At 38.4% G+C, this 19265-nt stretch overlaps 1 protein-coding gene across 1 annotated transcript in view; it reads right to left on the reverse strand.

Annotated features, from left to right (window-relative positions):
• GPC6 (glypican 6) overlaps positions 1-19265 on the reverse strand; it is a 795485-nt gene that overhangs the window by 49149 nt on the left and 727071 nt on the right. The window contains exons 6-7 of the mRNA XM_074930934.1: positions 13493-13636; positions 9212-9241 (exon numbers count right to left, since the gene is read on the reverse strand). Of these exons, the coding sequence (XP_074787035.1) occupies positions 9212-9241; positions 13493-13636 (174 nt within the window). The remainder of the gene's footprint in view (positions 1-9211; positions 9242-13492; positions 13637-19265) is intronic.

Genomic DNA, 19265 nt, shown 5'->3' on the forward strand with positions numbered 1-19265 from the left:
ATGGCAGTCACATAAAGAATGGAGCAAACATATGGAATATCAGAATTTTATTTAAATAAACATACTTTCTACAGCAGAAAAACATTTCAATATTAGCAGTAAAAATTGAAGACACTCCTTGTTCTGCCTCATCTCCTCATTTTCCTCTGTAATTTCTTTATACCAGCATACTATGCCTATGACTTCTGTCTGACAGACCCTTTCCCTATTTACCTCTAGCTGAACTTCTGTGTGACTTAACAGCTGCCTAAAGATCCATAGCTGGGATTTTTTGCTCCATCTGGTTTCTGATAACAGGCAAAGCTTGATTAACTTATCCTGATAAGTTACTATGGCAACTTCCACCAGTGCAGCAAGAAAGAAGGTTTCACAGGTATGTTCTTATCAGTGCATATTTCCCCTGACTAGGCAACTTAATCCTTTAAAATTAAATGGTGAATTGTGCAAATGAAGGCTGAGCCTTGGAATCCTTGCTGGAAGTTTGTCATTAGCCTGGATTATAGTGTGAGTATTGCTGTCTTTGTTAGAAAACACTTCAGCAAGCCAGCAGTTAGCGGAGTAAGGTCTCAAAACCAGATAACATTGCATGCAGAAGTGCAGTAAAACCTAAAGAGACCCTTCGTGTTGTTAATCCTGTTATTTGTCACTATTAATAGTGAAAAGTGACAAAACATTCCTGGCTGGTTTAAGGCATGGCTACTGAAAAAGTGCAAAGCAAATTTGGATTTTCCAAGCATCAAACACTAGTGTTTCAAATGGGGAAAAAAAAAAAAAAGAAGAAAAAAGTAGGTGTGGGTGTAAACTCAGCTGTGTGGCCAACATGCAGCAGCAGAGCCTTTCCTGAAAGCCCAGTAAATTCACTTGCATTTGCTAGAGAGCTTCCAGAATGTGTGTGGGCACCTGTCAGGGTGAGAAGTTCTGCAACTTGCTCATGTCCTTAGTATCCACTGAGTACCAGCTGAGTATGGCTCATATGCCTGAGTGAGCGGGCAGCTTTGCTCATTTGGTCTGGAGGCCAGAGTTAAATCTTTAGGCAGTTATAACACATGGAAGTATCTTGGTCATACCTTCCTTACGATGATGCCCTTCTAGTCTCTGTTTTCTGTTTGATAAAGTGAATGGCTGAGAGAGGCAAGAGTGTTTTAACATAGAGATGAGTGGCCTCAAAGTGATTATGGTGCCTTCGCCATGGGGACACATTAAGGAATGAACGACACTGAAGAATATGGCCCTATATATCATTAAGTATTTTCTAGATTTCTGAAAGAGTGTTTGCCAGCCGTGCTATTTCCCATTTTAGCACAGAAATAAATCAGAATTACAACCTGAGGGGAATAGAATTTTTTAAAAGTGCCTCCACAACCAGCTTGAGAATTCCAGGGGTTTTGTCCCAGGACATTACCAAGCCAGTTTGCAGTTGGTTGCATTCCTGAATGAGCTGCTGAACATTTCACAGGCAGTATTTTTTCTCCAGTCAATCCCTCTCCTATCTGTGTATATCCAGCTGATTTCATCATAAAAGAGATTTTTAAGGGACTCTGTTTTACCACACTGTTTTTTACCAAGCAAGGGGTGATTTGAAAAGTGTAATGAAGATGGGCCTCTCTCTACAGGTGCAGAGGAGCCGAGTTCACCATTTTCCATCTAACAGCAAAGGTCTTCGCCTGGGTGAACCCTAGCTGGCCTGGGAATAAGGAGGTGGATGTGACTGAGACAGGAGCCGTCCTCTTTTCTTTCCCAACAATGTGGTCATTATAATCTGTGAGAGATGGGTTGCAGAAAAAAACAGCCATGGTTTTCCAGGCCTATCACTACTTGTGAAAGTGCTGTGTACCTCACAAAGAGGAGGGTATTCACAGTCTTCAGGAGTCCTGTACCCTGGACAGCATCGCTTCTCTACTACTCTGCACTAGGAGGTGTAATCTGAACTGAATTGCCTGAGCATAAATGACAAGGGGAAGACTATGTCAACTTTCTCCTGTTCTCCCTGTGGGGCAAACAGGTTACCAATTCAGACTTTGTTAACTTGGACATTATGAAGATCGTGCTTTACAGAAACAGCTGATTAATTTTTCTGAATCACTCCATTTCCGTAGTGGGTTAGAAAATCATACAGATAGAATGAGCAATGACTGGGAACCTTGCACATTCTACTTCAGAAGAAAAGAACACCTGAAAGAAAGATCTCATTAAGGTGTTCAAGACAGGAACACATTTTTTAAATACGTGTTCAATGCCTAGCTCAGGGTGACACCTTGCTGCCAAAAAAATGAAGAAATACTGTCAAGGTGTATGGTAGTAATTTCACAGTCTATCCAGGTTTGTAGACCATGAGCTCCATAAGACTGAGTCCGAGAATAAAATTCATCTCACAGGATGCCAGCATCCACATCTGAGCTACAAACTCTTCTTCTGCAGTCAGTGGTGAGAAACAGGAACTGAAGGGTGCAAGTGCATCTTAGTCCAATAGAGATTTTTAAAGTAGCTCAGATCAACTGTGCCCTGAAAGTGTCTATTTCTTTCAGCTGACAGTAAAGGATATGTTATTTGGCTAGCTCTAGGGTTAGATACCTCTATTTGGTCAACTGGATTTCATCTGAATGAATAACTGTTGAAAGGGTTTTTAAAGTACATATTAATTCTAAGATTATAAATGTTCTCTGATTTTTAAGACCATTAGCATTCATTGTGAGATCATGGAAAAGGAAGTTTCTTTCAGGTTCATTTATTATGAAGTGAATTTTTTTCCTATAAGTGATTGCTGCTTTTTTCAGCAGAAGAAATGCGTTTCATAAATTCCTGTTATTTTTGCATATATCTCACACTTCTAATATATTAGCACTGTAGGTAAGTTATATTAAAAAAGGCAATTAGCCTTTTACTTTAGTTGCTGTAGCAGTTACTTAGGTAACACAGTTATTATTATGTACTTGAAATTTTTATGGGCTTGAATGTTTAAGGAGAAAAATAATTTTCATTCCAGTCTGTTTTCATTTGGGTTCCTATATAGTATTTATGCTGTCCAAATATATAATAGAAAAGCAAAATTCTGAGCACTTTAAAGCAAAGGCAATTCTCCTAGGGACTCTTAAGAGCTGGCTGTGTATCAGCAATGTGGTTTGCTCCCATACAAATGAATAGCAACGTTAGTTGTCTATCAGGCTCTGGCGGTGAGTTAGTCTTGCCTGAATTTAAAAGCTCTCAGTGTGGGTGTTGACATGTGAGATAAGTGTCAAAGAACCCCACCACAGACAGTGGAGACCTGGATTCAGTTGCTTGCACACAGGTATTCACTCTCTTTGAAGGTCTTCCCTTTCTTCCACATGCCAGTACAGGTCTCCAGTAGGTCCTGCACCATACCCAAGACCCTCATTGAAGGCCCTGGATACCTCTCTCTATATTATATAAGTACAGCCTTACAACCTCTTAGTCAGTGGAATCTAGGGAGTTATTCAGGTGGCCAGCTGCCTCATTTTAGCCTAATTTAGGATCTTATGAGTACCTCCTAGATCCCTCATTCAATACAGAAATAAATTAGTCTAATGTCATTTTGGAGTCCTCTGGAGCATCCAGAAGACTGACGAACTTCTGTAAGGCTCTTATCACATCTGTTAGTTCCTTGCAGACACCTAGACAGTTCAGGGCATCTCAGTTAGCACAAGGCACTTGTGTTTCAGCGAGTTCTGCGTATTATTGACCACCTTGACTAGCTCTCCATTGCTAGATTAATGAACCCAGCTCCACAGAGCACCTGTATTATAGACATTGAATAAGACACAGTGAATTCCATTTCTTATGCACCAGAAATGACATGTACATGACATACATTCAATGCAGAAGCAGCAAAACCCAAGAAAGCCAACAAAGACATACACAATGGTCATTTGTCATTGCTGACACTATATCGCAAAGCCACCAGAACATGGTGAACTTGTAAGCATCTACTCAGTCCCCAGTGAGTACATCTAAGTCCTAAATTCTAATAGCCTCAGTCGTGTTCACTTCAGTAGGGCTATTTGTGGAGAAGTTAGGTATTGACAGCTCAGCAGGGGTTAATCTAACTCAGCTCTAGCCCTCTGTAAGCCAAATATCTCGTCAAGCCTGCAGTTCTTTGTAGTTGACAAAGACTGGCACTTCCAGGGAGCTATTCATGCAATCTCTGGCAGATATCTACATTAGACTGGGAATTATGCACTGAAAATGCCTGTTTTCTTAACCAACTGTGGAGGGAGTCCATACTACTAAGTCCTAATCCTATAGTTGTATTTCTCTATTACTGTGTACCTTGGTACATGCCAGTGTCCAGAGTGGGATGAAGTGCTGAAGCATCTTGCAGGTATTTTCCTGTTTTCCATGGTGACTAAGTATCTGGAGTGGTAATATGGGAGCTATGCATTTTTCCCTGATGTGGAGCTGTGATGCTGCTAGGGCCTACATCCAGACCTAGGGTCCAAAATATTCTGTTGGGTCTGCTAACAGGTGCACAACCTTAGACTTCTCCTTAGTTGATGATGGATAAAATTAGATATGATGAATCCTTTCCTTCTCCCCTTCCCCAGTATTATTAAATGCCTTGGCTTTCCCATCAGTGAGTATCTGTAACTAGCCACTCAAGCTTTGCTGTTTACAGGTAACGGCATTATAGAATCATCCTGTGCTGCTGTCCCAGCAATGTAGACTGATACTTTGATATGAGCGGGGGATGGGAGATAAAAGCAGGAGGAAAATATAGGAAATCTTTCCTGATGTAAAATATTTGGTTTTGACTAAAGAAAGTTCACAAAAGGGTCATTATTTGTATGGAGGCAAACCTTTTTAGTCCTTGTGTTTTACCTCCCCTCTCACCACTAGTGATACACATAAAAGTCCATAAAGTGTCAATTTCTGTCCGTTACAACCAAAGAAAAATGTATGAGATGTTTGGCTTGGGAAATCAGTTTTCAGTCTGCTGTAACCTACTATTTGTTACAAGTGGAGTCAGGCATTGCGCAGTCCTGTTATGAGTTCACAATATATCCATGCTGCAGTCTAGCAAAATAAAATTAGCTGCAAAAATCTGGAGAAAACTAATTGCCAGTAAAGTATAACACATATTTTCTGCTAGAAAGTGAGGGTCACTATTGGCAATTAATTCAGAAATTACCAAAGCTTTAATTTCTCTGTAGTAGCCACACTTGTGCACAACAGACTTTGTTGCTGAAAAGATATTTTATGGTCTGTAGTCACTGGCACAAAAGGGCCCTCTAACTCTCTAGTGGCAAATGAACTGGTGATACATTACAAAATCAATTTTTTATGGAAACTTAGAATTTGTTGGTTGTATTCATATTAATAATGCAAGAATTCATCACACTGTAACACCTTCCAGGCAGGTAGTCAGTCCTTGTTGTTACTGTCATGTTACTTGGAAGCATCTAAATGACCATGGTTTATGCACTGCAAGTAGAGACACAAGCCCTGCAACCAATTTTTAAACTGTATTTTTTCTTTTAATATCTTATCAAAATGCTGAAGTGCAGAGGATGTTTATAGAGTCACTATCTTTCTTTAGCATTAACAAGACCATTAAGAATTCAGTTTTCCTTCTGCACAGATTCATGCACAGACGTGAAATGAAATGTGATCTATCTTTCAGCTGAAAGAGCAGTGTTGTATTTCCTGCTTAGATTCATCTTCCAGAGGCTGATAATATAAACTATCTGTATATTGGAAAAAAACCCACCCTAGTCTTTATTGAGCAGAGGCTAAAACATCAAATGGAAGGAAGTGGATTTTAATCCAGATTTACAAAGGACAATTGTCATCGAATAAAATTGTGCAGCCTCTGAATGAACTATCTTTGTTGGAGACTAGCTATTCTTCTAGGTACCTGATGATACCATGATGCTGAATATGATTAGAAGTATGATTGGAACTATCTATCAATATATTTCACAGGCCAAAATCTCCTTTGTGTGAATTTGATTCATAGACCCTAAGACCAAAAGCCCAGCATTATGGTTACATTTATACATCTGCAAATTGGATGTCTGAGCTAATCATCCAGATTTCCTTCATACTCAGTGGGAAGAAATGGGTAATTCCGAGGGTAATTCAGATTCTTGTCATCTCCAAATGAGTATCTTAAGTGAGGTCTGGAGGTGCCTGATTCTCTCCATCAATTATTAAAGGCATGATGTGATAGCTCAGACTTTGATAGCAACATTAGAAACATGGAAAGTTAGAACAAATAATTCCACTTTGTGTTAGTCTGGATTGATATGGCACAGATGTGAAAACTTTACCCTATATTTCTTGCTTTGCTTTACCCTAGTAGGCAAGATCAGGAACCACATAATTTCTCAATGTACAACAACTGAAGACCCATTACTATGCCATTTCTTCATCTTACTGTGTGCAGACAAGCCTAGTAATCAGGAGTTGATTCTGCCTACAGGTTTTGTATTCCCCATTGCTGTAACAGGGATACATAACACCATTAATATCCCAAAGACTTTCCTGGAAATAAGATGATGACTCTCACTGTGTCTTCACACCCATCAGGTAAAGGAAGTTCAATTAGTACTAACAAATACATTTTTAGATGTTCAAGCAGGCACTGCATTTAGTGGGACAGGCAACATATCACTCTTCAGACAAGGCAGACACTGTGTGGTAATAAAGATTGTGCATTTTTTTGACAGCTGATTAAGACAGACATTTGTCTTTCCTGTTACTGTTGGAAGAGTCTTTCCTTGGTCATACTAAGCAGGGTCCGAACAGCAGGCAGACCCATTCCATCTGAAGACACTGTAATAAAGCTCTTTCTTGGTAACTGCCTCACATGCATTAGGAATGCAATGCATCAGATATAGCAGCATGCAGAACCATTCAGCTGGGGGATGGAATAATATCGCTGTTTTTAAAAACAGGACTCTGGCAGGTCTCCCAGGAGGGTTCTGACAGCCACCATCATTCATCTGCCTTTACCACCTGAAACTAGTATTAACCATGAGGGAAAAAGAGATTGCACAACTTAAACTTATATATTGCTGTAACACAGAAATTGAGAATAAACAAAACTTGACACTAAGCAAACACCTATTTTTGGAGAACCAAGCAAATCCTAAATCTGACACCAAATGACCACGTCAAACGTCGTAAAACATATCTATTCACTGAATGTATTATATCCAGACATCTAATAAGAAACAGGACTCTGTTTAAACAAATAAAACCTAAAACTGGAGGAGCTGTACACCTTATGTTTTATAGGAGTTAACTGCTGATTAACATCACACAGGGTGAAATGGCAGGTCCAACAGCACAGCATCTAAGGGTTGTGGGGGAAGTAGCCTGTGAAAAGTCAGTGGGCTTCTAAAACACCCATATGAGCCTGTCATCTTCACTCTTAAGAGTGTGACTAAAACCTCCTGAGCTATGCAGTCTTTTATAGGCTCTTTGTTTATATCTTTAACTATGGTTTCTGTACATGGAAGGTGTTTGAAAAATTAATAAAGTATTTTAAACCCTCTTAAGATTTACAACCACTGGATTTTATTCTAGGGCCTCTTGAGAAATAAAATGGTGAGAATAAACATCCTAACTCAGGAAAATTGTGCTATCACTGTATATATTCAAAATTTCTAGACTCTGGACTAAATCCATTCTAACGAAACATAAACTCCACTTTTAGGAGTGCTCCAAAGGATTCCCTGGGCAATTCAAATCAAGAATTACTTCGCAGTAAACTGTCCTGTTAATTTTAGTCTTTTATAGATAAAATGCAAAGCAGATGGAATAATTTTTTAAATTCGTATTTTCTACTTCTTGTAGTTTTGGAACACTGGGAATTGTTCACAACAGATTTGTTAGGTTACTGTTGCAGTTTTTTATTGTAATAAAAATCATTACACAATGGAACAAAAAATATTAAAAAATGTGACTGAATGGACACTTAAAATACATCCCACTTTTTTCCTAAAAAAAATGTTTCAGGGTCTTTTGCTCATGGAAATTGATACTTTATTTGCTTGATTTGCAAATATTTAAGGAAAGCAGGAGGGAAGATAAAAGAACATTTTCCTACAAAGTGTAATGCAATATTTTCCCCTCCCCAGGGTAAAGAGCATGAAAGGTTTTCTTTTTCAGACTGGGTGCATGCTTATCCACTTACGTATGCATCCACCATACTGTACTTGAATGTAAATCACTCACAAAATGCCAGGGCCAATTTCTCAGTTGCCTATCTCCATAGTATACATGTGCATTATGCATTATATGGTTAATAGTGCATCAGCTCCCTCGTGGAAAATCAAGAAAGCTTCCATGTCCTCCTGAAAGAAAATGTGGAATTATTTTATACACGTCCAGCCAGGTCAGGCTGCAGTATGTTCTCAGGAGAAATTTGAGCTGAATTAAGGCAGCACTGTGCTGTGTGGTGATGCGGTGGATACAGAGCTACTTGAGGCAGCTCAAACGCAGGAGGTAGTATGGCTGTATCAGCATGGTGCTCTCTGTAGACTAATTAGTCCTGCTAAGAAGCAGGATATAGTAGTCCAAGCTATATGCTTTGAGGTAGTTCACAAGTGAGATGTTGCGTATCTGTATGGTGCTGTGTGGTGCTGTGTTCCTGCTTCCCCATGGGCTGTGCTGAACCCTGCCGAGGCAGCCTTCTGTCTGAAACCAGGGACCTCTAACATTCACAAGAACTTAGGAAGCTGGAAAGCGTAAGGGAATATAGTTTATCAAACTCCCACAGAGAAGCTCAATGGTTTGCCCAAGATTGGACAGCAAGACAGGCACAATTCTAGTGAGAGTGTCCAGGAGGACCTGGGAGCTTGTTTCCATTGCACCAGTGCATCTCAAGGCACATGACTCAGAGCTGAATGTCACCACAGTGTTTGCATTGCTGCACATGCATATGTGGGGTCTGAGACCGTGGGGATGCTTACGCCAGCTTTTAGCTCACTGAAGAAATACATACACTCCTTTCTGAGGGTGAGGCATCATCCTTGATGTGGGAGGAAAATACTGGAAGGAAACAGCTCTGGGCACTGGGCAGAACTAAATCAGCCAGAACGCAAAACTACAGAAAGAACTGCTAGCATTTTAGCCTACAAGACACACACAAAGTAAAGATAGTGAAGATGAAGCTTAAAGAAATGTTTTGCCCAGCATTGTACAAAGACAAATGGGAATGAAAGTGAAGAATAAGAATACCAAAGCTTACACCATGTTGCATTGTCCTCCAGATAGTCCTCTGGCAAGCAAGAGGGAAACAGATTCAGGGAACAGAAAAACAAAACAAAACAAAACAAAATAAACCACAGGTTATACCAAACAGGCAACCACAGAGAAGATAACGAGTCTTTATAAGCAGTTGATTTTAAATGAGAAATTTTAGATCATGCTCTACAGAAGCAATGGTTAAAATTATTTAATTTCTGACAGTGTTTATATTACTCCAGATGTAATTGCTACATGCCTAGACTTAGGTTGTCACTTTTTGGCATTTGTAGTAGAGGGATATAGAATGATTTCTCTGCCCTGTTTATATGTATACTTTAGGTTGAGATTAATTGTGCTTTAGAAATATTTAATCTCAGTTGCCTAAACCTATGTTTAGCCAAGCAAATGAAGACCTTTATTTCTCTCTGTTAACAGTAAAAACTACAGTCATCTAGACTTCAAATCTAGATAGCTGGTTATAGGTATCTACACTATGGATATCTATATTGAATCAGGAAAGTTCTCATTTTTCTGCTGTTACAGCCAGTAGAGAAATAGGGTGGAATCCAGTTACCTAAGTATAACAGGTGAATTTATTAACTCTGAGGTATTCCATCTTACTTCCAGCCAGGTCACCTCTCCTATAACTTTGCTTTCAGGCATCTCAGTGTTGCATACCTACATGTGGGGATCTATCTCAGTTGAGCTTTACATTTCCCAGTCTGTGGGAGGTGTCTGTGACACATGGGTTGAATCACTCTATAAAGATGTGTGTCTCTCTCCATTGACTTTAGAAAGAGCCTGACTTTTAGGCCCTGTGCTGCGAAGATGAGGCTATTGCCTGAGCATAGGTTTCTTGAATTGCTTGAGATGCTGCAGTGTATTGTACCCAGTTCCCACTGCGTCTCCAGAAGTATGATCTCCTGTAGTCTTGTGCCATATCTGGTCCCATGTTTCAGGTACTTGGATGTCTCAGATGGTGCTTTACACCCATGCTTAGACAACTCTCTCAAGCTCTGCTTCCTAAATACATCTGATGCAATTTAGACCAGTTATACCACTGCTTTTGGGGAATATTTAATGCTTTTCACATTTCTCACAATTTATTTAGATCTATTTCTTATTTATGAAGCCTTACTGGCTACAGCTATGACAATAACACAGGGAAACTGCTTTCCCTCCTCTTGGAACGGAATAACTGGATTAATCACACACGTTCAGGGAAAGATGAGGAGCACTTTCTCAGATGGGTTCAGTACCTGGTGATTTCAGTGTAGGCTTCTTGTGGGTGCTGCTTTGTGGAACATACCTGATAAAACATGCTCAAGTGAATTAAGCTTATACATGGGGATATGAGCAGGAGTAAAGAAAAAATTGGTTCAGATGTGATACATGTTTGCATAGAATTGAGATGCAGAGGAAATATTTTCTCAACTTGGTCTCTTCTGAGGACATGCTGTCAAAGACAGATGAAAGCAGAACTGTTTGTCACTTCTTTTGAGGTTTACATAGCTGCATGTTTGGACTTTGTGATGACAGTTGAAATTTAAGTAGTCTGACAGTGTTTTATGAATACAAACTCTAGAATAGACTTCTAAAAGAGTTAATGTGACTGAACAATCAGCTGACTCACAAGGAAAGATTTTTTTCTTATAATAATCAAAAGGATCTTTAATGGTTTGGCACTACTACCAAAATATTAATATTGCTGTACGTTTGTACTAAGCAAGCAATAGAAAAGGATTAGTGTGCACGCTGGAAAATTGCTGTGTGTGGGATTGTCCTTAGGTCCTGTTAGCAATGCAGGGGTTAGGAGGATCTAAATGAAACTGGTCCTGCAGGCTCTGTCTGTAGTTAATGAAGAGAGATACATGATTCAGGGAATGATTCAGCACATTAAAGGATCTAGTGTAGGCAGGTTGAATGGTGTTCCTGTGAGGCAGGAGTGCAGCATTCATATGCTTCTGAATAAAATTACCCAAGTTGGTGTGAGATGCAGGCAGTGACCTTTCCCAAGTGCTGCTAAGGGATTACAGCTCTGAAACAAGGCCTTCTCCTCTAATCCATGTAAACAGCCTCTCCTTGCTCCAGCTGAGGTCAGTGGCCATCTCTGACTTGAGGGATTGTTGGTTTTAGCCCAAAAGGAGATAACACGTGCATCACTGCCATTTGGAGATGGATTTGATACTAACACTTGTCACTAACAGATCATAAATTATTATTATTTTAAATATCACCAGCAAGAAAAAAAATAGGTATATGGCTTGAACACTTTTTAATGTAGCAGCAGCAATGCTAAACTCTTTGTTTTTTCTGAAATAATGCCTGAACAAAACTAGTTAAATCATATAGAGGCAAGTTCCCCTTTGAAAATCTACAAGTTATTGGAAGTTCTAAAGGTTTATCTGCATTGGCAATTTTCATTAGTTACAGCCTTTAAAGGCTGGCAGCATCTGACACATCTTTGTGGATGCTACACAGTATTTTGGAAGCTTGTAGTTTAAAAAGGATATTAATGTGTTTAGAAGCATTCTCCTTATGTGAATATGCAATGTCTCTTAAATGTGTCTTTTTCATTGCAAAAATGCTTGACCTGATCTTACAACATAAGAGTAATCCAAGCTGTACTACCAGCCTTCCTTTTTATGCTCTTCATCCCACTTCCCCTGTTTGCAACCTTTAGCTTTGACGGAGCATGATGTGACCTTTCACTTCGCCTTGGTCAATTATAGATTAAGAACCAGGCCTCTGCACTGAGCAATACACAAGGGCTGGTTCTCTGAATCTAAAGTGAAAGGGTAAAATTCTGCAATTCTGTGATATAAATTAAGATCCCGTCAAATATTGGTTGAGTATTGCTGGGCAGATTTTTAGTCTGAGATACTCCACTGGGTTATGAACCTGCTGTGGTAAGGACCTAAGCCTACAGTGGAGGTAAACATCTTTACTGCTTCTTCTTTTAGGATAACCAGGCTGCACTATTCCCAGAAGAGCAGAGAACTAACAAATGTTGCTTTTTGCTGCAGAGTAATCCCATGTCTTTACTAGAAATGGCATGTTATTTTCCAATTGAATTGCCATGAAGATTGACAGGATACAGTAGATAGATAGAATACAGCATAGATAGAGGCAATTTGGAAGACTTGGCACGGTGGAAGACTACTGTGATCATCAAAGGAATTTGCTGAATGATGGTGTCAAGAAGATACCCAGGTCCTTATCTGAATTAGTACATTTGGATTCCTGATCAGTGATTTAAGCTGCATATTGGAGAAGCCTCTAGACATTTTAGGCTCATGATCAGAAATATAGCAAGACATTTTGGTGCCATACTGCAGCTAGCACTTGCCTGGCACCCAGCAGGAGTGGAGCTCACCAAAACCTCATACCCCCAACTAATGGTGGCTGTTTCCAGCTGGGCGCTTTTCTCCCCTCACTCTTGCTATAGCCCTGAGCACGACTCTCTTTGGCAAGACAGAGTAATGCTGTGCAAGTGTTCAGCAATAAGATCAGCAAGTGGAGGGTATGCCATACAGTCTGTTTTGATTCAGATGCTTTACAGCTCTTTAATTTTGCTCATTGGCTTTACCTAGAGATGATTGCTGAGACAATATTAACAGCTATAATAATTAGCCCACTGTAAATCTATAGATGTATAAATAGCAGAAACATCGAAGTCTGAAATGTGAATCCAATGTCTGGTAGTAAAGAAAATAAACATGCTAAAGTCTTGTTTTCAAAATGATGGAATAAATAAAGTAAGATTAATGATCACTGAAGTTTTAGATGATAAAAGTCAATTTTTGAGACGGATGGAAATAAAGCAGTTGTAATTTTATCATTAAGTAAAGAAGTGGAACAAATCAATGTGCCTTTGCAATTGTATACGTTAAAGAACTAGCTGCTAATATTGCTTTGATATATAAAAAACCATTTTTAATAAAATAATAAAAAAAGAAATATTGCTGTAGATCCTTTTTCAAAGAGAATTTATACTGCAAAGTACCTGCTGTGGCTCATCCGTTTTTTGGCCTCCAGAAAAGAGCTTATTCTCTTCTAAAATTTCTAATACATAAAGACTGAGTCATATTGCTCTCCTGCAATGCAATTCTCTACCATTTCCAATGGAGAAAAGAAGATTTACTGAATGCTGGAACAGCTGGCATAGAAACTCTGAGTGACTATGAAATTGTTAAAAAAATATTGTCAGGAGTTTACCACTCTTCTACTATATTACCAAGCCATTCCTTCTAATTAAAAGCCAGAATATAGTTTGCCTTACCAGCCTATCCAAACTTGTGCCAGCAGCAGTTGTAGGTCGCTCCTCTGGGTTATATGGTCTAAATCGGGTATTAAAGTTTTCAGGGACAGAACGGGAAGATCTCAGGGCAGGTGCTGGTTTAGGTTGGCCACATCCTTGGAAAACCTGAAAATGACATTGTAGGTTATATGAAAATCATTAAAAAAAGGGAATCTGATATTTTACAGCCTCTTCATTCTCTCTTTCATACATTTGAAATAACCTTTGATTGACATTTTGATAATAGTGAATTGAGCACTTGCCCTGCATTAAAACTCAGGTTAATAATTAAGCATTATTAATTATTCGATGAAGGTACACAAACATATAGGGACCTTAAAACCCCCCTAATTTAGGAAAGTGATTATTGTAAGAAGTTAATATCTGAAAGCATTTTAATTGCTGTCTTTCCAGGAAGAGAAACGAGCAAAAGGAAGTCCTTTGTGGCAGGACTTAGTTGATAATTATTTTTTGTTGAAATGTGGTATTTACCCAGAATCACAGCTCATTCATAATCTGCACCCACAGCTCTTTCTACCTTGTAATTTTGTTTGTGGTCTCATAGAAAAGGTCAATCATGAAATAGTCTTATAACTGCATAACTTTCTTATTGCCTACCAATCTCTCCCTAGAAGAGGGGTGAGGCATATTGAGTGGGCAATAGTGAGAATTATTTTCTGCTACTGTGTTTGTTTTCCAGGTATAAAATATAATGTTCAAGGATATGAAATTTTTCATATACTTCCATTTGGAAAAATATTTCAGTAGCATATATGTGGTGGATACTAAAGGACACATAGGACACTTTTGACTGCTGGATGTCAAGTATATATCCCAGAGGAACTCTCACAGAAGTTGCTCAGCTGAAAGTAGGTAGAATATTCACAGAGTTAAATTTTTCAAGTGCTCTCATGAAGTAGGAACCTAGTGTTTGCTTTCATACTAACTTTTTTAGTTCTGGAATCATCTTTCTTTTTTGTGACCATTGTGTTTTGTCCATTTCAATATTTTGCCTCCATTCAGCAGAAAAATGTCAGAATCTCTTGTAAGATATATTTTACAAAACCCTAATGCCAAACTATCTGTCTGAATGAGCTTTGTGGAGGTGAAAACTACTATGCAGGTTCTGTATTTTGTTTGTAGGACCAGATTACTCCTGGCAATAAGATAATAAGATCACAATCTATGTTGTGAGCCAGTGATGGAAAAGACTTGTGTTTCACTTTTAGGCTTTTAGATTTTCTGTCTTGAGTGGTTCTGTGCTGAAGTAGCTATGGATGGCATGACTTTCATTGCTTTCAGGACACATTACAATTGGCTTCTAGGTAGGTCTCCTGATGTTAATTTAGAGGCCTCGAATGATTCAAAATTTGCTGAAAGAAACTGATTCATACTAAATTTATGTCCAAACATCAGGTCTGTTTTGGCTCAAAGTCCAGCAAGTCAGCTGTTGTATGGCCACTGGGATTTCTAATTTATGAGTGAAATACTGCTTTGTCTGGTTTGAGAATATCTGTAAGATTTTTTAAAGAGTTTCTAGCCTCTCTAATCATGAGGACTGTTGGACAATAAATTAATTTAATCAACCAGGAAACATGATTTTAGCTTGTAAAGTTCTAAATTTTTCAGTGGGAAAGAATCTTATTTTTCCTCTGGGAAGAAAATTCAACTAAGATTAGTGATGAGGATTTATACATGATCGTGTATGACATTTTAAAGGGACAAATATATATGTTGAGGACATCAGTTACACTTACAAAAGTTTACTCATATTTCTTCCGAATGAAGATAAGTTATGCGCAGAAAACGTAACTGTTCATTTAGATATCTATGAAATCCCATTTAGTGAATTAAGGAATCAGGTATTTGCTTACAAAGACAAGTGACAGTTATTCAAAACATGCAACTTGACTCTCAGGGGAAAGGAAAGTGAGGGCACTGCATCTTCTTAAATTTCACAGCGTGTGACTTAGGCTAATTGTATGACCATGTGGAATAACTGCGAGCCTACATAATTTATATTTCATCTTTCTTATGATGTACTGAAAAAAAAAGGTCAACATACACTTTGCAGCATTTAGTGTCATAGTTGTAGGAAGTGGTTTTATATGAACAAATTTACATACAGCCAGACAATAATAGAGATGGAAATTAGATAGCAATTTTTAAATTACAGAAGAAGAAATAATTTACTTTTTAAATGACCTGGCAGAAATGCAGTAAGGATACAATATTCAGTAACTAGATTTTGAGTGCAAAAGAGACATTTTCTCATTTGCGTCCAGGTATTAACTGACAGAACAGGAAATGTAAAGCTGATACCTGAAATTACAAATGCTTCCTAAGAAGCACCTCATGAAATACTTTCTTCACAATGCTATTCAGAGATACTGAGCAATTTCTGGAAAAATGTTCAGGTGTTTCATTACACATTTATGCTGTGAATTGACAGCATAAATCTACTGTCCTTAAAAAAATTGCATTTTATATATAATTGATGCAGTCCATTTCATCTGAATTTAGAGAAGGGATTCCATATGAAATTAAGGAAACTAAAATTAGATATGTTCATGTAGGTGTCTATTTTAAGCTAAATATCTAAACTTCCATTTTGGACAGTGGAGATCAAAAGCTCCCTCCAGCTGCTCTCACATCAGCATCTATAGTAGTTTGTGTTGTCCTGGGACATCTGAGGCATCTGTTAAGACTGTCTTAACACAAGACCATTCCCCACTGAACTGTGGCTAAAGCTCAAATGGGATCACCTAGGGTGTCACAAAAAGTATCAGACCTTTATGGTCAGGGATATGAATGAAACTGTGAGATCAAGTCAGTGGAGCCAGTGAAGAATTACATCTATCAAGCTGACTAAATGGAGGTACCTACTTCAGGACTAGGATGTAGATACTGTAAAAAAAGAGAGTAATTTTGCCAGAAGAACTCAAAGTTTTGAATCACAGTAGATAGAGTTTGTTCTTTATGAAGCCTTAAGTCACAGCGTTATTTAGAAATGTGCTAGTGCTCAGTGTTTCCTATTGAGTGTCTCTATATGACTCCTCCACTGACTCTCTCATCTTCAGATAGAATAGCATTGATTTTTTTTTTTTTTTTTTTTTCCTGAAATGCCATTATAATTTTTCTGCACAGAGCTCTGGAAAGGACACAGATAAATGAAGAGGTTTTGTTAATATGAAATGCGCGGGCTATTTTAAGAAGAATCTTGGATGTAGTTTTATGAAGATGTCCTCCTTATAAATAATGCAAAGGTAGTCTGCTATGTCATGGAGCTCATTCATCCTTTTAGCTGAAGTAATTAATGAAAAGGAACATATATCTATACATTAAAATGGCACATCCATCAGCTCAGATAAAAGTAGACTTAAGACTTACTAAGGGGAGACTCAGTTATGGGATAGCCTTTATGAAAGTGGAAAAATCTTGGCCTAGCAGTCAAATGACACAGCAGCCAAACATATCTGTGTAGAACCAGACTGTTCAAAATACAGGAAATAGTCCAGCATGTTGTGTTTTGAGTAGCAATGAAGTCACAATTATTCTGGTGCAACCAGATTAAGAATTTTCTCCATTTTGAAGAAAAATGGATGCTATAACATATTTTCTGCTGTTTTTTGAGTTTTCCTCCACTTCTTGTGAATGAGCAATCTCTGCAGATGTCAACTAGTAAACATTCATATTGTTAAAATGGAACTGATGTAGGATTTACTCTTTGGCTTGAAGCAGAAATCAAAGGTAATGGCACTGACGGCCTTATGGGAAGATTGTGAAGACCCCCAAAACACGTTTGTTTTGGCTAAGATTGAAATGAGTATTTATATATTGCAACTCTCTGAATACGACTCTGAATTACCTCAGGGAGAATGAGAATAAGAATAAGGTAAATGTATGCTATGACTAAGTTTTTGATATGAACTGAGCCATGGGAAACAGAATATGAAACCTTTACATGAGAAATAATCAAGCTGTTTCTGAGCACTGAGTTTGGCACTATAATGTTCAAATACCAAAGAGGTGTCACTGGCGAATAACAAGGAGATTTCAATAATGAAGATAACGTGTCTCAGATATTATCAGGAGAAATCCAGGGTAAATCTACTGCAGCCTGACTTCTACCAGAGGCAACCTTCAGGGAACACCACTGAAGTCTGGGTAGACCTAGATTGCAAAGTCTACTCTTAAAAAGTGCCTATGTCCTGGGAGGCATCTCAGGCATCCCAGACTGATTATTTTTGCACTCTGTGTGGTTTGGTTTGCAGAAGGTACTCTGTCAGAATGCCTGCAGGTGTTAGATGATGAAGCTAGGGAAACAGGTTTTGATAATCTTCAGTCCTTGCCTTTTTTTGGAGAAGAGAAACTCCAGTCTGATTCAGAGCACATAGATTCCTCTAGCAGAAAGACCTTGGGGTCTGAATTTCTAGATCATTGCTCCTTTTTGAAAAGCATCTCCTGATATTGCAGCTGTCAGGAATGAGACTTTCTCATGAGGCAAAATAAGGACCTTGTGTGGCTGTTGTTCAGGGACATGACAGCCACACAAGGTGAGCAGCCTATGAAGCCTAAAGATTTGTGTGTGGTCAGACTTTCTAGACAACCAATGCTGAATATAGACTGCAGAGAAATTTCAAGAAAACAGAGAAAGATTCCAGCCTCAGGATGACTTGGACGATCTTAACACAACACTAATACCTGGTTAATCTGAAATGTGCTAAAAGAATCAACCACAATCAGCACACCAACAAGAAAAGTTAATGGCCTAGGAACAGAGGTGCTCCATTTTATGCAGTGACAGGTACTGGGATGTGGCTGAGTCTGTATGTCCTTGGACAAAAGTACAAAGATAGAAGAGGTACATGTGGCACTTCTATAATTCTCTGTCTTAATATTGATGTGCATCCATCAGGAGTGGAAGACAGAGGGTTTGTGTCTTCTAAGGAAATGAAAGACAAGGCATGAACTCAAGCAATAAGCCCTGACTGTCTGCACTGATTAATTGTTAACTCATTGGCTTTTTCTTGGACTGCTCCAACTTGCTCTTGGCAGAATGAAACAGCTCCAGAGAAGGTAGCTCTCAGCAGTATAGAAATGAATCAGGCTGTGACACTTTGGCCTCAAGTTCAGACACTGGTCCTTGTCCCCCTTTTATTTATTAGTATAACTGTAACCATGAAGTCTATTTCTCAGAAGAATAGTGCTGAACAGGAGGTGCGTATTTATAGGAAAAAGATATTGGACAAAACCTTCAGTACTACATCAAGTGAAGAATGGAGGGGCAAACTATAGAAAGGGAGACTTAGGAAGCACATGATGTATGTTTCTGCTGATGTCTAAAATTGAAGACTTCATTATTCATGTAAGACTATGCATCCTTACTTATTTTTATACACTTATTATGTGGGAAAGTGTCCATTGTTGCTCACTTAATTTTGCCTCCATACATACAGTACGATACAATGTGTTATATCAAACATACTTCCATTTTTCTCAAATAAATTTCAATATATAATTGCATCTGGTATAATACAAAACATTTTGTGATACAAAGACAAATTGATAGTGCAATTTAATCTGAATGACTTTTGGAATAGGGCAATTTTATATAAATATTTGAAACAGGAGAGGGATGGATTTTGGATGAAATGAACTCTGGGTCTTCTGCCCACCAAGAGGATGAGATTAGTGAGAGCTTCTTGGGAGAGAAACTGTTTGTTTTCATTTGTTCCATTCCTTTTAAAAGAGA

Source organism: Athene noctua, chromosome 1, assembly GCF_965140245.1.
Source record: "Athene noctua chromosome 1, bAthNoc1.hap1.1, whole genome shotgun sequence".
In the NCBI taxonomy this organism is placed as follows: domain Eukaryota; kingdom Metazoa; phylum Chordata; class Aves; order Strigiformes; family Strigidae; genus Athene; species Athene noctua.